The sequence below is a fragment of the Cygnus atratus genome, chromosome 1, assembly GCF_013377495.2.
Source record: "Cygnus atratus isolate AKBS03 ecotype Queensland, Australia chromosome 1, CAtr_DNAZoo_HiC_assembly, whole genome shotgun sequence".
NCBI lineage: Eukaryota > Metazoa > Chordata > Aves > Anseriformes > Anatidae > Cygnus > Cygnus atratus.
Genome location: NC_066362.1, coordinates 43,130,092 through 43,151,256, shown reverse-complemented (window position 1 = coordinate 43,151,256; position 21,165 = coordinate 43,130,092). Strand labels below are relative to the sequence as shown.

Below are 21,165 nucleotides of genomic sequence, written 5' to 3'. Positions count from 1 at the left end.
GAACCTTCAAGTTCTTTCCCACCCTCTCAGCAACAGCGAGGGGGAAAGCAGGAGCTGAAGAACCGGATTATGAAGACAATCGCACAAGGCAGAAGAGATGGTCACAGTCTTTATTTCCATTTTAAATCTTTAGCCATCAGTAAAGTGAATGGGCAGAAACAACCAACTGAGCAGACAAACCCACTTTAGCTGGTTATTTCCAAGTATAAATAACTGTGGGACAACTGAATTTGAGCCAAAATAGAAAAAGGGAGCTGGGGAATTTAAAAGACAAAAGTAAGCCTGGTTGCACTCCCTTTTCATAGTGTCAGTGAAGAGGAAGTACCATAACAAAAAGGACGCTATGGTTACATTTGATCAGACATTTATTCCAACAGGAGGCATGGAATTGCACTTTCATGAAAATGCCAAAGCTGAATCGAGTCCAGTGCACTGGGGGCATTGTGCGCACTTAGCTTGATTTCTGCTGCAGCTCCTTCATTCTGTTCAGGGCACTGCCAGCCTGAAACCATTCGATCTGTGACTCGTTGAAGGTGTGGTTCAACATGATTGTTTCTTGGCTCCCGTTGGGGTGCTTGATGATGCATTTCAGAGGCTAAAGGAAGAAGACAGGTTTTATTTTCCCCCTTCTTTTTCAAGGGAGCAAGTTAACCGAAGCTTCTCACAGGAAAATCCCTACATGTTTTTAAAGGGTTGAAAACAAAATGGTAGCTCAGGGGTGGTCTTAAGAGAGATGTGTGGTTGCAGTTCCTTCTAGGGAGCGCTCCCGCCTTAGGTAACAAGTCGAAGAATTCAGAATATTGTACAGGGACTTCTCAAAACAGCTCAGAACAACGTGATCTGATTCTGACCCACTGGTGTGGGGCATCTCCTCTGGCTGCCGGGCTGCGCGGCCCATCAGTGCCGGTGCTGCTCCAGGCCCTCGCACACGACCACGCTGCTCCCTGCCACGGGCACATCCCCGACCCCGAGAGCCGTGACAAGACGTGCAGGCACTTACCTTTCCAGGAGCAAAGTCCGCCAGCCCCACGATGCTCAGCTTGTCCACAGGATGGATCTTGTTGTAGTCTGCCGGATCCGCAAAAGTAAGAGGCAGTAGGCCTTGCTTCTTCAGGTTGGTTTCTGCAGAGAACAAACCATCAAGTATACTCGTAACAACTCGCTGCAGGGGATGAGGATTACTTCCCGGCTGCTCAGTGCTTCTCTGAGTAGTATTCCAACAGTAATTACTACCTTCATAACAAAATCAGCATATCCGCTGTTTGTGGCATATCTAAGCAGATATCTAAGAGGACTCCTAAGAAGAGAGACCATGCGATCTGTCAGCAGATAGTTCCTTCCCGTAGGTATTGAGCCCTGGGGCAAGGTAAACATCCCTGCCGCCCCAGCCAAACACATCCTGTTTATACACACCACAGGGGAAGCGCAACTCACCGTGGATCCTGGCAAAGCTCTTGGTGATGATGACCCTGCCCCCCAAGTGACGAGGTTCCAACGCTGCGTGCTCTCGGCTTGATCCCTCACCGTAGTTTTCATCCCCAATAACGGCCCATTTGACACCCATTTTCTGTGACAAAAGAGGAAGACTAAGACTTGTGCGGTCACTCAGGTGAGGAATTAACAATAAACACAACCCAACACATCTAATGTCAGCGCAACACTAGTGACGTTGCTGTGCTATGATACCTTCTGCCAGGAGGCTCCCCTTGGTTCTAAGGAAGGACAGAAACGAAGGAACTACGTGCTTCAGAGCAGTTAGGTATTGCTGTCCTGGCTAACACGGGCTGAAGAGGATCGCTCTTGGGATCCAGAGCAAATCCTTGCCACCACCTTTCCTTCCGTGGTCTTGTGCCAGGTCAGCATTTACACCACTATGATCCCTGCTCTACTTCTAGAAGTTAGAGAGAAGGCTTTAACTTCTGTCTACCAGAAGAACCAATCTGAGACTGCTGCCAAGCTGTTCTAAGAGTGAAAGAAAATTTGATATTCCAACCCAAGTTTTAAAGAACAAAGGGGTCAAGAATAGAATTTAGACTAGCCATAGGTGAATTCTTTACGTTCACACAGTAACTGAGGTCTGTTTGCTCAGATGAGGAGGTGAGATTTATTCGCAGCCTGGTGACACCACTGCCTTGTAAGTTGTGCAGCGTCTAGAGGTGTTCTGCTCCTTTCACCTAGGGTTTCTGGTCCCCTTTGGGTCACAAGATCCTCTGCCCCGCAGCAGGTAGGGACAGAATCGCCTGTAAGAACTGTCACAGTCAAAGTACGTCCCAAGAAAAAGCCTCAGTGCTGAATGAATTCACAGCTGCTGTTACTTGAGCAGTAGGGTGAGATCCTTGGTCTTGGCACAGAGCACAGAAAGTGCCAACACCCTCCTAAAATAGATGCACCAGGAGACAGCCTCACCTTGTAGTATCGGGCTGTGTCCGGGACTGGCCCAAACTCCTGGGTTAACGCGTTCCTCACGGAGTTGGCTTTGCCATTTTCAATGTTGATGGCGCCAATGAGCAGGTTGTTGGAGATGTTGTCCAGATGGCCACGGAATTTCAGCCACGGCCCAGCGGCAGAAATATGGTCAGTGGTGCACTTCCCTTTTACCTAAGGGGTAGTAGAAGAGATCAATCTCTTTAGGATGGGTCAGTGACTTGGGCCTTCCTCAGCACTTTTTATTCTGAAGGATCTTCACATTTCTTTTTAAAAGCACAAACCCAAGACAACTGTATCTGTTACAGAATCAAGGCACCGTAAGGCAGAACGCAATGGTCTCAGGCAGAATACAAAGGCAAAAAGAATGGTCTTTCTGCATGCTCTGGGCAGAAAGAAGATCCCTGTTCCAAAGGGCAGAGTTACAAAACTACGGTAAGCTATGACACCTCCTGCCATGTCCTCACTTCCCTCAGCAGCAGGTTCTGCAGGTACCAGAAGTCATTAAGCTCTTCCTGGTACAGCTCAACCTCTCTGCTGGAGGAGCTCAGCAAGACACCAAGTGTTTCCTCAGAGTTCCCAGTCTGCATAGAAGCCTCCTCAACCTGTAGGAGCAGAATTCCCAACCGGAGAGAACAGCCTTCCAACTGGCTCCCAGTGTTTCCAAAGGAATTGTGCATGTCAAACAAGCACAGCTCATATGGAAGCACGGCCCTTGGGAATACCTGCGGCTCTCTGCTGCTGAGAATCAACAGTTCTCCTGAAGGACAATTCCTAAGGGACTGCATTTCAGCACCTATCACTGTGTTAACTGAAGCTTTCATCCTGTGAATTCATCACAGAGAGTGAAACAAAATATGTCTTCATTAGGAGACTGAATTGTAATGTTTAACTATTGTGAAGTAATAGTTTCTGTAAAATGGGAAGACGACAAATACTGGTGGATGAGAAGATCCTAACGACCTCATTTCAGACAAAATGCATCTTAGAACAGTCAGATATTAGAGATGCTAATTAGTGGTTATAACTAGGACAAATTCTCCAAACTGTGTGGGATGGGTGGGATCATATTACAGGGTGTAAAAAATTAATTTTTCATGGTATTAGCTAACAACTAGCCCCAAATAGAAAAGTCTCTTAGTCGTAATATATAAAGTATCAGAAGGAAACAACACCACAAGGGAAGCAAGACCCTTGCTTCACTTCCCATAGCAATGCAGCTGTAGGGGAAGGCATCTGTCAGCTCAAGGCACACCCAAAGCTTCAACCCATGTGCAAATCCCTGTTTGCCCAGCCCTGTCACGGCTGGTGTTCCCCCGCCTTGCTCCTGACCTTGATGAGGATCAGCATGTCTTCTAGATCCTTGCCATCCCACTTATCGAAGGGCTCGAGAAGCTGGAGGCGCTGGCTGGTGGGGCTCACATCCACGTGCTGCCCACTGCCGTCCTTGGGAGGGTACTGATAGGTGTCCTGGCCTGGGTCAAAATCCTTCAAAAGAATAAAAAGGAAAGGAAAATCATCAGTCTCAGCCATCCCCAACAGCATGTGAAGAGAACAAGCCAATTTTAACATTAAAGGCAGTGCATGAGGGTTCCCCTGCTACATATAAAGCACTGACAGTGACAGGCCTCCCCTCCCTCCATCTCCAGAGCAAGCAGTTACCAGCTTGGGCAGCTCATCTGCATCAGGTGCTTCTAGTTTAAACTTCTTCCCATCTGTTCCTGTCAGGTAATCTGTCTCGGGGTTAAATTTTAGAGTGCCAGCAATGGACAGGGCTGTGACAATCTGAAAGAAAAACAATTTAAAGGCTTAGTCTTCCTCCCATCTCTTCATTTGAAAGTCCTACGCCTAACAAAGACAGCAGCCAGAAGGCTCTCGAAGTTACACACCAAATGATGCTGGGTCTCTTCTGAAGGCAGCGGAATTGGCTCCCGAGACACCCTGAACTATTCCCCACGCCCCCTCTGGCTGTCTCTTACCTCTGGGGAGGTCACAAACGCGTGAGTCTCTGGGTTGGCATCATTGCGACCTGTGAAATTCCGGTTGTAAGACGTAACTATTGTGTTTTTCTCTCCTTTCTTTATGTCCTTCCTGTGAAAGAAGGAAACACTCGTCAAATCCAAAGGGACTATTGCTTCTAGATATCTGGCTGCTAAAATCCCCAGGCTTGGTTGTGGCAGCAATCACTATCTTTGGAAACATGAATCAGCGCACACATGTTTTCCTCCCCTAAGCAGAGCCTCAAAACCAAGGACAGTGCAATGCCAAGTCAGACACTGATTCCTGGAGTAGTTTTCATAGTCCATGTTGTGCACTGCTGAACTGTCTGAGCAATACTCAAGTACATGCCTTTGGACATGCCACCGTCAGTAATGACAGAGCCAAACGAGCATGTGTCTCCCATCTCTTTTATCAGGATTTTCCTCACTGCCACTCTAGGGATTTAAGCCAGACCAATCACTCTTCCTATTTTAAAAGGCCCACACAAACTCCAGCCCATCCTCTCAGAGAGAACTGATCTCTCTCCCCATTTTTCCCTATCAAAAACCTATAGATGTGGCCATGCTGCAGCTTCATTCATCCAAAGGCTCAGCATAAATTTGCAGTTTATTTCTCCTCCTCCAGCGTGTATCAGGCAGCTACGACCAATGGCTAGTGTGCTTAATTACCCGTGTGTGGTATTAACAATCAAATTTGGCTTCGCAGAGTGCTTTAGGAGCTGAGAGATACAAAGCTAGACAGAGTTCTGTCTTTCACTTTACCTGTCCCACTGGCCAATGCATGGCCCACAAGCGTTGGCAAGAACCAGCCCTCCAACGTCTCGCAGGATTTGTGCCTGGGGACAGACAATTTCATTATTAGTAGAAAGTTTGGGATACATTTCTGATGGTATTCTTTTAGAGAAAGAGGACACCCATCTTCTAACAGAAAGCACCAACCCTGAAAAAAATCCCTTTCTTGTTTCACTTACAAGTTTTGAGTAATTGTCATAAATACAGGGGGGCTGATGCCAGTAAAGCTGTAAGTTAACGCTGGGGAAAAGCACAGGAAGATTTACCATAAAGTTCCTGTTCTCTGCCTACTTTAAACTGAGCAAAGAAAACAGCTCCTCAGAGACATTTCACTGAAGATGGTCCAATTAATTTTCAACACGTTTCCTGGCAGTGTAAGGAGTGATTTGGTAAAAGTGCAGGCAAACATGTGCCTGCTCAGTCCATTCAGCAAAGGATCCAATCAAGAGGGCAGCTGCTGGAGAAAAGTGTAACTGCAGACAGACAAATAAAAAGCTGACTTGTGGACACACCCGCACATAAAGACTCACGCAGTTGATCCCCAAGCTGTGACAGTGTCCAACACTTACTAAACATTAGAATCAATTAACACATCGTTATATTCTGCTCCCCACAAAAAAGGGGGGAAAGGTACGTGGTGGTTCCTCTAGGGATACACTGGAGTTTTACCTTAAGTTTAGTCTAAAATGGGACTTGCTTCCTACATACGCAGGTTTGCTCACATCCCAAACTGTTCTATAAGGAGAAGAGTGGATAAACATAGCAGGTCAAAACATTGCCTGGGCAGCAGCAGGACCCAGGGGCACAGTAACGCAAGGCTGGTTACTATATCAGTCATTGCACCTCGAGCAATACGTGAGGACAAATTTAAGAGGTTTCCATTAGTCACTTCCAGACTCCTGAGTACCCTCTGGAAAAGTTTAACCTTTACTGTTTGGACCTGTAAAGAGCAGTCATACTCACGTAACCGTCTCTTTCAATGGTGGCTCGGATCTGCTCCGAGCCTGGAGTGATTGTGAACTTCGATTTGCACTTCAACCCATGCGCTAGCGCCTGTTTTGCCACTGCTGCAGAGCGCCCCATGTCCTCGTAGCTGGAGTTGGTGCAGCTGCCAATCAGGCCTGTGGTGTTTGACAGAGACAGGGAGGTGGTTAGTGCAGCCCTGGTTGCTTCTCCCTGAGGAGACCATCTCTCAGCAGAAAAAACAAGAGACAACCTCCTTTTCCACTGACAAGGAGCCTGAAACAGTTTCAGGTACAAACACTGCCAAGCCTCCCAGCAAGATACTGTGGTCACAAGCAATCAATCCCTCAGGCTTCGGAGGCTGTAAGCCAGAACACATTACCTGGTCACTAGGCTGGTTATTGTTTTACAAGGTCAGAGTGCCACCTATGTGCACTTTGGTTAGGCGAATTACCACAAAGAGGTATTCTTCTAGGAAGACAGAAAAGGCTACACATCAAGATGAGAAGAAATCAAGGAAATGATTAAAAGAAGAGGTGGGTGCCTCTCTACGCATATTGAATTTTAAATTTCCCAGCCCTTTCAACTTACACCTCAGAGCCCACTGGTCTTTCTTGTTTTTTTCTTCCAAGCAATTTACACACCCAATTAGTTCGCCTCAGTTATCTTGGGCTAGACCCCAACACACTGTTTCGTTTTGGTATAGGCACTTTGTAGTCCTTGGGTAAAACACCCTTTGTTATGGTATGAAGATGACACGAGGACATACAGCGTTGCACTGACAGCACTCTGATGCTAAGCAGCAAAGAATAAAACTCTGGGCTTTCAGTTACTGCTGCTCTTGATCCTATTTGTAACACTACTGAGTAACTCGTCTCTACCTGGGATGTGGCCTTTACAATGTACTTGCATTCTTTTCATTCCCACCCTGAGCAATTCCAGAGAAGCCAGCGAGTGTACGAGTACCCATGCCTCCTCTTTAGGATAGCGAGCATCAACTTTACTACGTCCTGAGAGCTCAACAGTCTCCTGCTCGGGGAATGCACAACTGTGCGCCTGACAGATCTCTGTTGAAAGCCTGTTCATGGATTTGACCAAATGTGTAACAGGTAACATTCCCGGCAACCCCATCTTTAAAAAATTTCCAACAAGGCGAAAAAATTGCCTAGCTCTTGAGATCAAAACCCCTCCAGCTATCCCAGATCTAGGCCACGTGTGAGAGGCTACTCACACCTGAGAAAAAACAAAGAGACTACTCTTCCCAGCAAATTCACGTGCCCATGTAGAAATGACACTGCAACCAAGTCAAAGGGCATAGAGCAGTAATTAAAGGATTAGATCCCAAGCTATATGACCAACTGCTTATCCCAAGACAGCAACATTTATGGCACAAAGATGAAGGCAGAGGAAAGAGCAAATGCTACCCACCAACTCTGATATCAACAGGCCAGCCCTCCTTTTCTGCCACAGCACCAATATCTGACACAGGGTGTGCCAGGTCTGGAGTGAAAGGTCCATTGATATGTGGTTTCAGCTTTAAGAAACAACGACAGAGTCAGAAATTACAGTAGCCAGGGAAAAAAAAAAACAGTTATGAAAGGAATTGATTTGCTATCTGGAAGCTGTTTAAATAGGACTCGCCTGCCTGAGCAGAAGCTGTTAGTGGAACAGATCTCAGCGTTTGTTACCCGTTTTAGCACAACCAGGGGTGCTGCATCCAACTCCCAGCTTAGTCCTCATTCACACGAGGCAGTCTCATCACAACATCCAAGATGGCAAGCAGGAAGGAAGCCTTACCTCACTGAGGTTGATTTCGATCACCTGGTCATACTGACAACCAGAATCCGGTACCAGGTGTTGCTTGAATTCATCCGCCAGCACAGCTATGTCTGGAATAAGGAAGAAGGGAGACCTGAAAAACTGCAGCAAATAAGATGGAAAAGAAAAAGACCAGAACAACTGAACGCAGGGTCCACCAGATACTTCCCCAGGCATTTCAGCTACAGGCTCCCTGCTTGTACACCCGAGTACAGAAGCCACATCAGACACTGCTGCAGGAGGATGCTGCTCCCAGAGAACACCGTCATTCAAACCCACACTTCTACCCACTTCAACCCCCAAACCCTCTTACCAGCTCGCCCAGTCTTGCCCAGGTATTTCTTCATCCGTTCGTTGTAAGGGAAGATGGATGTGGTAGCTCCAATTTCAGCCCCCATGTTACAGATCGTTGCCATCCCTAGTGAAGGAGTGGGAGAAAAGACCACAGGGTCAACAAAGTCCAAGGCCATCCAATTCTTCAAGAGTCAGCCCATGGAAAAGACGGCAAAGCCAAGAGAGATCAAGTGCATTAGGCACAAACCTAACTCCACAGCAGACAGGATTCCAGACAAAGACTCCAGTGATAGAAAACAGTAAAAAAACAAAAACAAAAACAAAAACAAATCACTTGTGGCACTGGGGTCACCCATGCCTTTCAAGGCACAGCGATGAAGCTGTAGGAGTTGCTGTTTTACATTCAGGGAGCTAGAAGCAGGTATCACAGGTCAGTGCTCTCTGATTCAAGAGAATAAAAATCCTAAAATGCTCTCAGATTGTAAAAGCAAGTACTCCAAGTAGCCAAGCATTATGAATGGAGAGAAGCACAGCTTAAAAGCTACATTTCAAGCCAAAGGAAGGGACAGCTCTCTCAGTTTGGTCCTGACAAGTACTGTTACAGACAACTGCAATATCTGCTGGTTCAAATTCAGCACCTGAGAGCCACAATTGCCTACTGCAAGTCTCCAAGTTAACTGCTGCTTTCTAGTCTCCCCTCTGCTCTACTTTGCTGAGAAGCTTTTTATTTAGCAGCTGTCACACATTTCCCCCCTTCCCCAACCTATTTCTCTCCTCTATTCATAACCTATTTTAGGCTGAAATGAAAATGTCATCCTTTACTACCCCCAACATCTCTATCCTCTAAGCATATGGCAAAATAGCTCCATTCTTACTCTCATCCTGACAGCACCATCTTACAGGATTCCCCACAATTAACCATTCAGCGTTCTCACGGTCACAAGATTTAACAGAGCCGTCCAGAGAGGCTTTTCACTTGTTACACCGCTCTCACCCCACCAGCTTGCAGAGAAAGACTCCCAGTTTGCTGTGTACTGGTCACCCAGCCAGGCTAAGAGGGAACATTTAACACTTCTTGCCCGATTCCCTTCTCCTCACGGACAACACAACACCTCCAACAACAACCCACTCCAGATAAGAGATTCCTGTTGCCTTACCAGTGCAAGAGATTGAATCCACACCAGGCCCGTGGTATTCGATGATGGCGCCTGTTCCACCCTTGACCGTGAGGATGCCAGCCACCTTCAGGATCACATCTTTCGGAGAACTCCAGCCAGAAAGCTTGCCAGTCAGTTTTACACCAATAACCTTAACATGAGTTAAAACAACAACAGAAAAGTATACTGGTATCATTTCCCTCCAGCAGTCAAGAGAATTCCTCAGGCTTCTTTCTCACAATCTGGGTGGCCACCAAAACACAAAGGAGAAAATCCTGAAATACCACAGCACATGTACATGGGCTGAACCCACTGTCAAGGCCAACCAGAGATCACTACTCGCCTACCTCTCTCAATCCCCGAATTAAAAAGGCTGGAAATGAAACTCAGAGATGCCAACAAACGACAGACTGGCTGTATGAGCCAGGCAAACACAGGCACTAGAGTGCCTTACATACATTTCTTACCCATTTTATATCTCACGCTCCACATAGAGGATTAGTGTTCCTTTTGCTCCTACCTTTGGGCATTTAAGCTCCCAAGGGATTCCTGCCATGACATCCACGGCATCAGCTCCACCCACTCCAATGCAGATTCCTCCCAAGCCACCTCCGTTGGGGGTGTGTGAATCTGTGCCAATCAGCATAACCCCGGGATAGGAGTAGTTCTCCAGAATGATCTGAAAAGAAAAATTTTTGTTTGCTTGCTTGTTTGTTGCTTGCTTGCTTGCTTGTTTGGTTGGAAAGGAGGGGGAAGACAGCAAGAAACCCAACAAGAATACAGACTAGTTTTTATTTGCAGATTTCAGTAGCAAGAAATTTAATTTCTTTTGGACCGTAAGTTCAGTTGTATTTCAACCCCCTTTTGGAGGATGTAATGACTGAACGAGGTACCAAGTCTTGGCCCTTGCTCATCCCAGGACAGTAAGAAAACTTAAGCAATGGCCTTCCCTTTTTCACTGGAAGACCTCTTCCTTCCAGTAACCTTCGTCAGGGCTCAGGAAGCTGTTCCTTAGTCTCCAAACCCTTGATCAACTGCTGAGCCAGCCAGCTCACCTGTCCAGTGCTAGGAAGACCTTTTGCAGATTTTTATAGTCCCACAGCAGTAGAATACCTCAGCAGGGCCCTCCAAATCCTTACTGCCAGCCAAAACCTAATCACACAGAAGAATCCCTCACAAATACACCAAGAGGCTGCCTTTCACTTATTGCTGCTACTGATGCCATGCAAAACTCTTCAAATATTAGCAAAATCACAGAACAGTCCTCTACTGAAAAATTATGACTTTCCTGTAGAAGCTAATGAACTTCTTACTGCATGTGTGCCATACCAACATTATGTACAGCCTTTCTGGGAAGCACAGCACATCTTACAGAACAGTCTGGACAGAAACACAGCAGCCCTTTATTGAAAGAGCTAAGATTTTTGCCTGTAGTACTTCCACCTTTACATACGCATGCAAGAAAGGCCAATCCAAGCGCCAGACTCTGAAGCTATACAGTATGTCCAATTTTCTCCACCTTTTTTTCCCTCAGAAAGTGAATCACAAGAAAGCTGGTAACAACAATAGGGAGCAGAAGTAACCTGAGGTGCTCCCACAACCTTTTGGGGAGTTCACCTGTTCTATTTCCTTTCTCCATTGCGTCACACCAAGTTAAAGTAACCTTAGTAACTCATTCCATAGCTAAGAAAAGACAGCAGAGAGCTCTTGACCGCACCTGGTCACAAGTTCCCTGCTGACAGGACGTTTAACAGTCATCCATTCTCCTCTCCACTCCTTTTGCTTGTGCTGCACTTCAATTTTTCCTGCCTGCAACTCAGGAACAATGAAAAATGTCTCCTGGACATACATAGCAAATCGAACAAAATCAAGGTAGGGAAGTCCTGCTATAGGTGTTGGGTTTAAAAAACAGAAAGCCTCATCACGTGCTAAGTTATCTCGGGATGGTCATATTTTTTTGAGGTGCAAGTGGTATGGCAAGAGAATTTCAGACCTGAAAACCCATGGAAAAGTCCTTTGCATTTTATTCAATTCAGATAGCAACTAGTTATGAGTACCTAAAGCTGCTCTATTTGCTGTCCTCATACACTCTCTCCTAGTTTTGTTTTTTTAAAATGGAACCAAACACATACAAAAGAGCCTTAGAAAATGTATGTTCCAAAAGCTTCCTTCCTTACTCCCAAAAGGAACCCACATTAGCCTTAAGTAGCTATTTTCACGGCATCACTTCACGCTCCCAGGCGTACCGAGATAAGCCAGCTCACAAACAGTTAAGATCCTTTGATTCACGTGGCCTGCTGCTGGCACTAACTAATCACGCATCAGGTTACACTTTGACAAAAATAACCTTTCAGTAAAAACATTGCTGTCAAGATAACTGAAAAGGAGCAAGCAAGAAATTTCACCTGCCTCAGAGAAAGCGAGTTGTTCCTCTAAACTGGTGAAATTCTCTGCGGGTTTGTACTGGAGCTCCCCCTCCACCATAAGGAGGAAGAGCCACTGGATGTTCAAAGACTAGAAGCACACACTTTACCTGGTGAATGATTCCTGACCCAGGTTTCCAGAATCCCACTCCATACTTGGCACCAGCTGTTGCTAGAAAGTTGTACACCTCCTGGTTTATATCCTAGTCACACAGGAAAACACATGGTGTTAGTAACACATTTTGTTCTTTGGCAGATCATGAGCTCAAACACGCTCCCTGCTTCCCAAGCCTGTTCGTAGTTTGCTCCACAGTTTTGCAGCAGCTAGAGGGAGGTGCACATCGCTCTTAAAATCGAAAGAGATCAAGGCTGTTTGCCAGTCAGTTGTAGCAGGCCACTTAATTTCATCCAACTTGTAGCTCTACTAAGGCATCTTTTTTAGTTTCCAATGCCAAATCACACAATTCAAGGAAAACCCTGCCAATAAGGCATTGGAGAATGCCCTGCTCATTTCTTCTACTCTCAAAGGTATTTTAACCTGTTTTTCTCTCTTCTTCTCACCCCCCCTTCCTTTTCTACCAGCTGTTTCTTTTGTTTTATGCATGCTTTGCAGACATTTCAAACCTCTTGATAAGCATTTCAGCTTTATTTTTTACGGATGAAGAAATGGAGTTGGAAGTTGCTCGCTGCCAGGGGAGCTGGTGGGCGTCGTTTCTCATTCTGCTGAGTCCCTTGCTTAAGGCTCACACAATGCTGCCTTTCTTGCTGCGCCACCACTGTTATTCGTGGAGGTCACACCATGAAAACTGCTTGTGAGAATACCCACGGTTGCCAAGGAAGTATGACAGTATTATGTCCTGATAGTTCTTGGCAGAGGAGCGGCAGAAGAGATAAGATAAGCGCTCGGAGGAGGGAGTTTCTTAAAGACTGTTCTCAGGCAGCTATGCTTCAGAACGAAGAGAAAGGGGAAACGGGAGATAATGGCAGAATTGTCTCAGCACACATTTGCTGAAGTTTCCCATGAGGCAGCAGCAGTTCTTTAAGCCTCGTTTTCCACTGGGAGTCAGGTCACTTCACTCTGTTTGTGCATCCCTCCCCCAGTAAAGCACGCTGATGTGCCAGGAGCAGATCCAAGCCACCCTGTGGCCTGCCAGCATTCATTGTGTGCCAACTGGCAGCTACAGAAGCAGAACCCAGTCAGAAGAAGGCAGGACCTTTACTTGGTCTGCTCAGAGCGGGTGGCAGACGAGGAACGCTGCTCAGCTCAGGGCTGCAGCAGAACACCATTGCACTGCAGAGAACAAATGCAGGAATAGGGGAAAGACAGGAGGTGAGGGAAGAAAATCAAGTCTTATTTAGTACGGTCCCAAATTCTTAATCTCACAGCTTGGGCCTGAGACAAAACATAGAACGAGAACTCTCCAAATTTACTCTTTGGTGGTATACATTGCTTTACTCTAACCTGAAGGAAAAAGGAAAAGCCAGAAGCACTTACTTCGACATCAGGAATTTCTTAGAATAGATACGGACTAAAATCCTAAAATGCAGCTGAGCACCCACAACGTGTTTAGGACAGATTCTTCAGTTTCAGTATCAGGGTCCAAGTCAGAAGCCTCCTGGCTTTGATAATGGACTTATGCTATGCCCACTTGGAAAAAAAGGCTCCCCCGACTTCCCTGCTATGCTAACAGGATATTCTTCCCTGGCAGATTCGTTGTGGTATGTGGGACAGAGGTGAATGTGTTTACATTTGACAGAATCCCCTAAGGAGGAATAAGCAGTAAAACAGTGTGGGGGAAATGTAAAAAAAAAAACAAAACCTCATTGAACCAGAAGTTGGACAAACAACATTGGAATTCCCAAATAAAACCCTTCATGCCTGTATATACATTTATTACCTGTCCTTGCTGGTCTTGAAAGCTGCAAGTGCTTCAGTAAGCACTAATCACTTGCAAGTGGTTTGGGAAACAGAAGCAGTCAGTTGCTCCCCCTTCACAGGATGCAGTGCAATGCAGACACACGTTCAGGAAGCTTTTCATGCTGCCGTAGACAGCGAAACTCCCTAGAGTAATCCGTCTTCCTTTCCTACCCTTTGAAATAGATTTTTCTTCTTCCCTTACCTGAAACGTCTTCTCACTCTACGGAACACACATATGACTTGCAATTCCATCGCTAGCAGATTAAGAGCTAGTGCTTCCTATTGTCATGGTCCTTTAAACCATGTCGTGGATGAATCTCTGGTGAAAAACTCCCACAGCCCTGCTTACGCTGTTTCTTTACTGCATCTGACCTATCTACCGAGCTAACCACCAGACTTGATACCAGATTACTTGTGATTTTGTGGCTGTCCTGGAATAAAAAAAAAAATAAAAAATCCCTTCCCTAGACTGGAAAGAAGCTTTCAAACAGACTGAATTTAAGTCTCTGCAGTAGTCACCTTGGCCCTTCGAAGATCCTTTTCACCACCTGACTGAGCTTCTATGAGGTGATCGCAATGGATGGTGGAAGGCACGGCCACTTTGGGCAGCCCGCTGCTGATGAACTGCAGCATTGCCATCTGAGCAGTGGCATCCTGCATGGCCACGCGATCGGGCCGTAAGCGCAAATAGGTCTTGCCTCGCTCAATCTCCTGCTTCGCTGGGTCATCCAGGTGGCCATATACAATCTTCTCAGACAAGGTCAGGGGACGGTCGAGCCTGGGGAGGCAAGAGAAGAATTTTACCTCTGCAAGTTGTGTACTTCAACATTTGCCCCTTTAAGCATGTAACAGAACAAAGATACTCTCTTCTTCCCTTTACCACTCTAAAACACATGAACAAACAGCAACCTGCGTGGTTATCTTACGGATCTAAAATATCAACTGGTAGCTGGCTGAAACAAGTGCTTGGTCCAGAAAGTTCAAAAGGATACAAACCAACGTCACTTTGCGCTTTTATAATCTCCCTATACAGTAAAGGAAGCTTTGACTCTGCTCATTTCTCAAGGTTATACTTCAGGACAGCAAATAGGGAGGTAAGAGAGAGGTCAGACTCAATTCACAAGTACCAGATCCCACAGCAAGGAAGGACAACTAAGCAGAGTTTCGCGAACACAGACCTTTTGTCCTGCAGGCTTCTGACTGGCTGTCTCAGCTGAGGAGCCTATTTATGTCAGTGGTGAGATCTTCTGAGAGGTAACTAAGTAGACACAACGACTTGAAACGAGAGTTACCACATCTAACAAAGGATGCAGAGACCGAAGGACATGTCTTACAAACCACTGCCAAGGTAAGTGGAGCAGGAATGACAACTCAGCAAGTCCCTATCAGCAGATTAAGGTCACCATGTTTACACAGACTACGAATTCCTAGCCCTCCTTTTTGTGTCTAACGCCTACGGTGGCACACGGGAGAACGTTCACCGTCAAAACAAGGTGCAAAGGAGCATTAGCCTGCGATGACCACTGCCCACACGCTGCTTCCCCAGACAGGTGCAAGCCCCAATACGAAGGCTCACGAAGGAGGGCATTAAAAAAAGAGGACAGAGCCCTTTCTAGCGCCTCCTCTGCACTGACCTGGTTTTCTACGTGTCAGAGTGCTTCTTCCGAACCTTCAACCCTCCCCACAGTGCCCCACACCACTGCATGGAGACACTACAACTCGTGTTTCACTACACTGGCGACTGCTACGGCTCCGAGCTGGTAACCCCAGTAAATATTCCCTTTGCCAGAGCCCTGTGATGTTTTTTTATTCCCCTCCTCTCCCATCACTGCAGAGCTAAATTCTGCACATTGACCCGACCCCTCTCCTCCTCCTTCCTCCCCTCTTACCTCTTACGGACAATGTTGATGTTCTTCTCCAACTTTTCATAATTTATGTATTCATTAGGCTCAAAGTGGCTCATGGCCACCTTGGCCCGCTGGCACAGGACGGGTGCGACATGGTAGCGCCGTATCCCACCATTCAAGGCATGCTGGAAAAAGGAGAGCGTTAGTGCTGCAACCCTGCAGAGTGACTCCCTCTAACATCAATAAAATACTTGCTTTTCAGCTGTTATTCCTGGAATTTTACAGGCTGAGGAACAGAAAGTTTGCAGAGTTTTTTTTTTTTAATGAACATTTGATCAGACAATGCTACATATTGAGTTAAACAGTGAGACATCAGGCTTGCCAGAGCTGCTAGCATTTACCAAATTCTTTTGTATTTCTGTCTGAAGCACAAGATGCCTTATGTTTTCGTATGGAATCTTCTTTCGGGCAATTCTGAGATATTCCCTAAGTGCACAACAGCTTGATGTATTCCTGAGATATTACAGCCACGGTGGAGAAGAGCATATCCAGTTTCCAAATCTGTATTTACTCGCTGGTATTGAGTTTATGCTGAAGGACTGGCAGACAAAACTGTACGGGACTGAGAAAATACCCTTTTGCTCCACCACTACATACCAAGCTCCCTGTGCGGGGTCTCTACACCCTGCCACAAGCATATTGTTACGTGCTGCGTAAGGTGAGCTGCATTTCAGTGCTAGCCAGAGTGACTCCTGTGGATGTGCTCGGTCTACAACCTAACACGGAGCAGGAGAGGCAAGTTGTGGACCAAACACTTTTGCTTCACCGATCTGGCTGCGGGGACATCCTCACCTTGCCCCCGAGAACAGCCTTGCGCTTGCCCCACAGGTGAGCTAAGAGCAGGACGGATGAACTGTACCACAGGTTCAGCAGGAAATGCAACCAAAAAAAGCCCAAATGTCACTTGGCCGCCTCCAGAGTGAAACAATCCCCTGGAACATGGGAGAAGGGCAGGCTACACGAGGTACCTTTACAGCACCTGACCTAGAAGGAGCAGGTCAGTGCCAGGGATAAAAGGCTCTCATGCAGCTGTGAAAATTGAGTCAGAGGGCAGCCTCCACAAAAACTCCCAAGGATTTGGCACATGCATTTCTTACATCCTTTGGAAGTCTCTGTCATCGTTGCTGGAAGTCTGGAAACAGACAGAAAACAAGAGTCCAGAGTTCTTCCTCCCCCGGTATTACAATTTAATCTTACTCCTGTGTTTCCTGTGTCCCGTCCCTGGAGGTGCTCAAGGCCAGGCTGGATGGGGCTTTGGGCAACCTGGTCTGGTGGGAGGTGTCCCTGCCCGTGGCAGGGGGCTGGAACCAGGTGGTCTTTGAGGTCCCTTCCACCCCAAACCAGTCTCTGATTCTCTGATCTTCTACTTTACATTGACAAGATTTTCATAGGTACAGGTTAACACATACACCAGCACTGCACTGACTAGCCCTTGTGTACACACAATTGTTTGTATAATCACGGTACCAAACCCTGGTTTTGCAATACCAAAGATGCTAATTAAATCTTTAATGATGTATTTTTCATTTTTCCCTGTGAATATTTCCCCCCCAGTTTTCTTGCTACCAGCATTTCAACAGTTGCCTAAACCAGCCATGATCAATGAGACAATACCACCAATTTTTAATCCAAATCTTGTTTTATTGTCCTTTTGATAACATTTATCAATGTCTTCCATAACAAAAAAGTTCAGGAAATCTAGGGGAGATCCTAACAGCTAGCACACTACCAACAAGGGTGTGGTTTATTTTCTTAGCAAACAATCCTAAGCTCTTAGATATCCACCTTTCTGTAGGAACAATACAGGTCTAAATTTTAGCAGCCGTGCATGGTTTTTGTTAAAGAACGTGAACACGGCACTGCAAGGGAGCATTGCTCTCCCAGAAGTGCAAGTGAAAGCCAGTCATCAGATTTCACTCGGCTGCACTTCAAGCTCAGAACTTCCAGAACATATCACATGTGTCAGAAGGGAGACTTCTCCTTCTCCCACTGGAGGAAAAAACAACCAACAGCTTCATTCCCCCTGTTGTTTTTTATCTAGCAGCCACACAATTGTTGTGTTTGCTTAGTTCTGTTTATTTGTATGGTTTTTTTTTAAATAAACTTCAGCATTTACCCAGAAAAAAAAAATAATGTTGTGGACAACACCTTTGCCTCACGAGATATCCTTCATATTTTGAAAGTCTCCAACTGCTGGAGTGGTTGGAAAACACTAAGGGATTTCAGCAACGTTCATGGAAAAATCAGCTCTTCCCCAGACCAGGAAAGGCATTTTGCTTTAATGCAGTGATTCCTTCCTTCTCCCACAAACTAACCCAACTGATTAGTTGAGTTCCTCCACGTCACCCAATAAACTGAAAGCTACGTTTCACCATAATTCAGAGCACAGAAGGAGAACAGATTTGCAAATTAAAGTAAAGGTGGAGGCTTCGCAGCATTCTAGTCTTGCCTAGGATCAGAGCTGATGATGATCAAAAGCTGAAGGAGGACTCTCCAAAGATCTGAAGAGAGGTGCAAAGATTTTATTTCAGATAAAATTCAGATAAAACCTTTTCAGTTTGAGTACATGTCTATATACATTTTTACTTCACAAAACGGCTGTGTGAAGTTTAGTATTAATTAGAATGCCATATAAATAGTCAAATTTTAATCACAGAAATAGCAATACAAAGTAGTTGACTTCTGTTTGAGCCCCACCACAGCTTCAGAGCACCAGAAATGGAAGGGGAGAGAAATGAGCCTGCTTGAGAAGAAGGATCCCAGCTGGACATGGAAGTCTGGAAAACTGAGGGTCTGCACCTGTCCTTTTTTCCCCTGCATCCTCTGAAATGGGGTGGCAGAACTACAAGATTAAGTCACCAGACCAACAGCTTCCAGCTTCACTCTCCCCCCCCGCTCCTCCATGAAAAAGGTGGTGGTTCGGGAGCTTTGTTTTTGGTGAGTAGTGACAAGTGCCTTGAGACCTATAGCCAAGGGAAGCAGGCAGGCAGTACTGTTAAGCTCTGGACTGAGCACCCAGCAGGCAGCTGCCCAGTGGTCTCTTCTCATCTGGTGTTGAATTTGTTTTCCCTGCACCAGTGTCCTTGATCCAGATTTCAGTAAAGGAAACCACTGCAGGCCTCCTAAGTCCATCAGTATTTTGGCAGGTGAAAAGCCTCCTTGAAAGACATGGAAAAGACAGCCTATTAAATGGGTCATTAATTTGAAATCTTAAAGAAGCCAACTCTTATCCGTGTAGACTTTAGGAGCTCATCTGAAAGAGCTATCTGTCTTGTATCTAGCTCACTGCAGTGAATGGTCCAGATGCAAGACTGAATTTCCAGAACTCACATTTTGGCACTTTATATGGTAGGTAGGTCCAGTAAGCCAAAGTTTGTGGTCAAAAGAGTAGAAACTATGCTACGTGCACTCCTATCCCAGAAAGCCCTCCTAGAAATTCTAGCTGAAACCCAAAATACCATCTTTCCTCATCCTCCCTCATCTAAGAACACCAGCCAAGTTTCCAACATTGACCACGGTACAGCCTAAAAAAATGGTACGGTATAATCAAAACGTAAACGCAGCCTGGTTTCCCAGACCCACCTCCAAAGGGCAACCAAAATTAGCGTCCAGAAGATCAATCTAACTCTAACCAACATTCTTTTTTTTGCCAACATACACAAAGCTCACCAAATGTAATTTCAGTACTCAAATACAAGACCTTCAATGAAACCCTAATACTTCAGCTGGTTTGGAGTCTTATACTTCTTTCAGCTAACCCCCAGCCAACGTGGCTCAAGAAACGGAATGCTGCTAAAAGCATCTTTAAGGCAGGCATGAAGAAGATCTCAACCCTTTGAGGCTATTAGAAGAATTGTGCTATAAATAGGGCCGTTGGCCTGAACCAGGCTAATTCCAATTTATTTCTCAGAGATAAGCTTCCTATACAACTCCAAAAGCTGTTTGAGGAGAGGCGATGAGCAGAACCAGCGTTAACAGCATGTGCCACGCTCAGTGCTGACATTATCACAGTGACTGGCAACATGATCCACTTGTTCATTAAATCTCCAGGCTGCTAAACATGGCGAAAAAAAAAACAACACACACTATTTGCCTCCTATAATGATCAAGGAGACAAATGTTTGATTACAGCCAGATGTCCTTTAAAAGGATACACAACTGATAATCCAGGACAGCCTCCCAGAACACTAAATTCCACACAGTCACCGTGCTACCAGAGCCTTTGTTCTACATTATACAGCATTCACCTTACTGTCTGGTTGCTCTCACGTGGCAATGCACCATAAAATGAGAACCAATTCATTATGCTAATCAAAGATTGGCCTTCATTTTATAACTAGTCATTTCTGTCCAAAGTGCAAATTAACAACTAATTACGAACCAACGATGAATACACCGAGTTGACCAAAACGGTGCCGTTCTGTAACTTTTACTTAAATAAAAAAGGAACTCTTTTGTAAAACGCCTACCTCTAAAGCAGCGAGGTAATAAAAAATACGAATTAAGCTTCATAAAATACTTCAGAAGGCTGGAATCAAGTTATTACTTCAGCTCCTGAAGTAACGGGAGCACGCTCACCAAGGTCACAAGAGGCAAACTGAGAAGTTAAAGTGCCCCGTGCTTTCCTAAGGGGATCACAGGCTTCCTTATCCCAGTTATCAGCCCTAAAAGAAGAAAATTGCATCCTGATGTTTATTTCCTAAGGTAGGAAAGATAAGGAAGCCTTAGCACTGAGGAAACGTTGAGCACAATAACGCCCTCAGCGCGACAGCCCTGCGGCGCCTCACGTTACCCGCGGATGCGGCCGTTAGAGGTCACGATGGGCAGGGCTGGGAGAACCGCTACGAGCGCCGGTTCGGTTTATTGGGGAAAAATAACGTTTTGGGGCTGTTCGTAGGGTTGTGGTTTTTTTTTTTTTTCACAGCCTTCCTCACTGCTTTCGATGCAGGGTCCCCGCGCTCCCCACACAGCACCGGGTCCGGAGCAGCCACCACACAGAGCCCGGCTCCCGCCCCACCACCCCCGGGGCACCGAGAGGGAGGCAGGGCCGGGCCCGGCCCCGGTCACCTTGCGCTCACCTTGAGGGGCGGCCGGACCGGTCCCGGTCCCCTCGCCCCCCCGGTGCCGCCCCCTCCCCGCCGCCCGCCCCGTCTCGCCCCCCCCCGGTGCCGCCCCGCGCCCGCCCGGCGCCGCCGCCCCGCCGCGCTGACGCACCCGCAGCCTGGCGGCCAGCACGCAGTACGGCGCCATCTTGTGCGCTCACCGGGCCCGCGGCGCCCCGAGATGGCGTCACCCCCGCCGCGCCCGGGGGGACGGAGCGAGGGAGGGAGGGAGGGCGGGGAGGGACGGCGCAGGTCCTGGCAGGGCGGTGTGATCGCTCGAAGCCTGCCCCTCGCGAAGGGACGCGGGCGACCCCCGTGCGGGAAGGGAGCGGCGGGCGGGCGGAGCTCACCGCGAGGCTCGGCGCCT

General features: G+C 46.7%; 1 protein-coding gene across 1 annotated transcript; it reads right to left on the bottom strand.

The window, feature by feature from the left end:
* Positions 1–96: 96 nt before the first annotated feature.
* ACO2 (aconitase 2) lies at positions 97–21,022 on the bottom strand. Its single transcript, XM_035544327.2, has 18 exons — positions 20,911–21,022; positions 15,679–15,821; positions 14,309–14,567; positions 11,982–12,074; positions 9,969–10,127; positions 9,449–9,599; positions 8,311–8,415; positions 7,977–8,068; positions 7,608–7,713; positions 6,180–6,337; positions 5,187–5,260; positions 4,404–4,515; positions 4,087–4,209; positions 3,757–3,912; positions 2,407–2,598; positions 1,435–1,567; positions 1,001–1,122; positions 97–595 (listed from the first exon to the last, which is right to left on the bottom strand). The coding sequence occupies exons 1-18, from the start codon at positions 20,944–20,946 to the stop codon at positions 452–454; spliced, it is 2,358 nt and encodes a 785-aa protein (XP_035400220.1). The 5' UTR covers positions 20,947–21,022; the 3' UTR covers positions 97–451.
* Positions 21,023–21,165: the final 143 nt, after the last annotated feature.

Bases quoted from the DNA above. Each gene is read 5' to 3' on its own strand.
- ACO2 (XM_035544327.2), bottom strand. From the start codon at position 20,946: ATGGCGCCGTACTGCGTGCTGGCCGCCAGGCTGCGG. The intron at 12,075-14,308 runs GTGACTACTGCA...CTGTGTGACTAG, and splicing joins AGGATCTTCGAAGGGCCAAG to GATATAAACCAGGAGGTGTA. The intron at 3,913-4,086 runs GTAACTGCTTGC...ATTCTTTTGAAG, and splicing joins CAGATGAGCTGCCCAAGCTG to GATTTTGACCCAGGCCAGGA.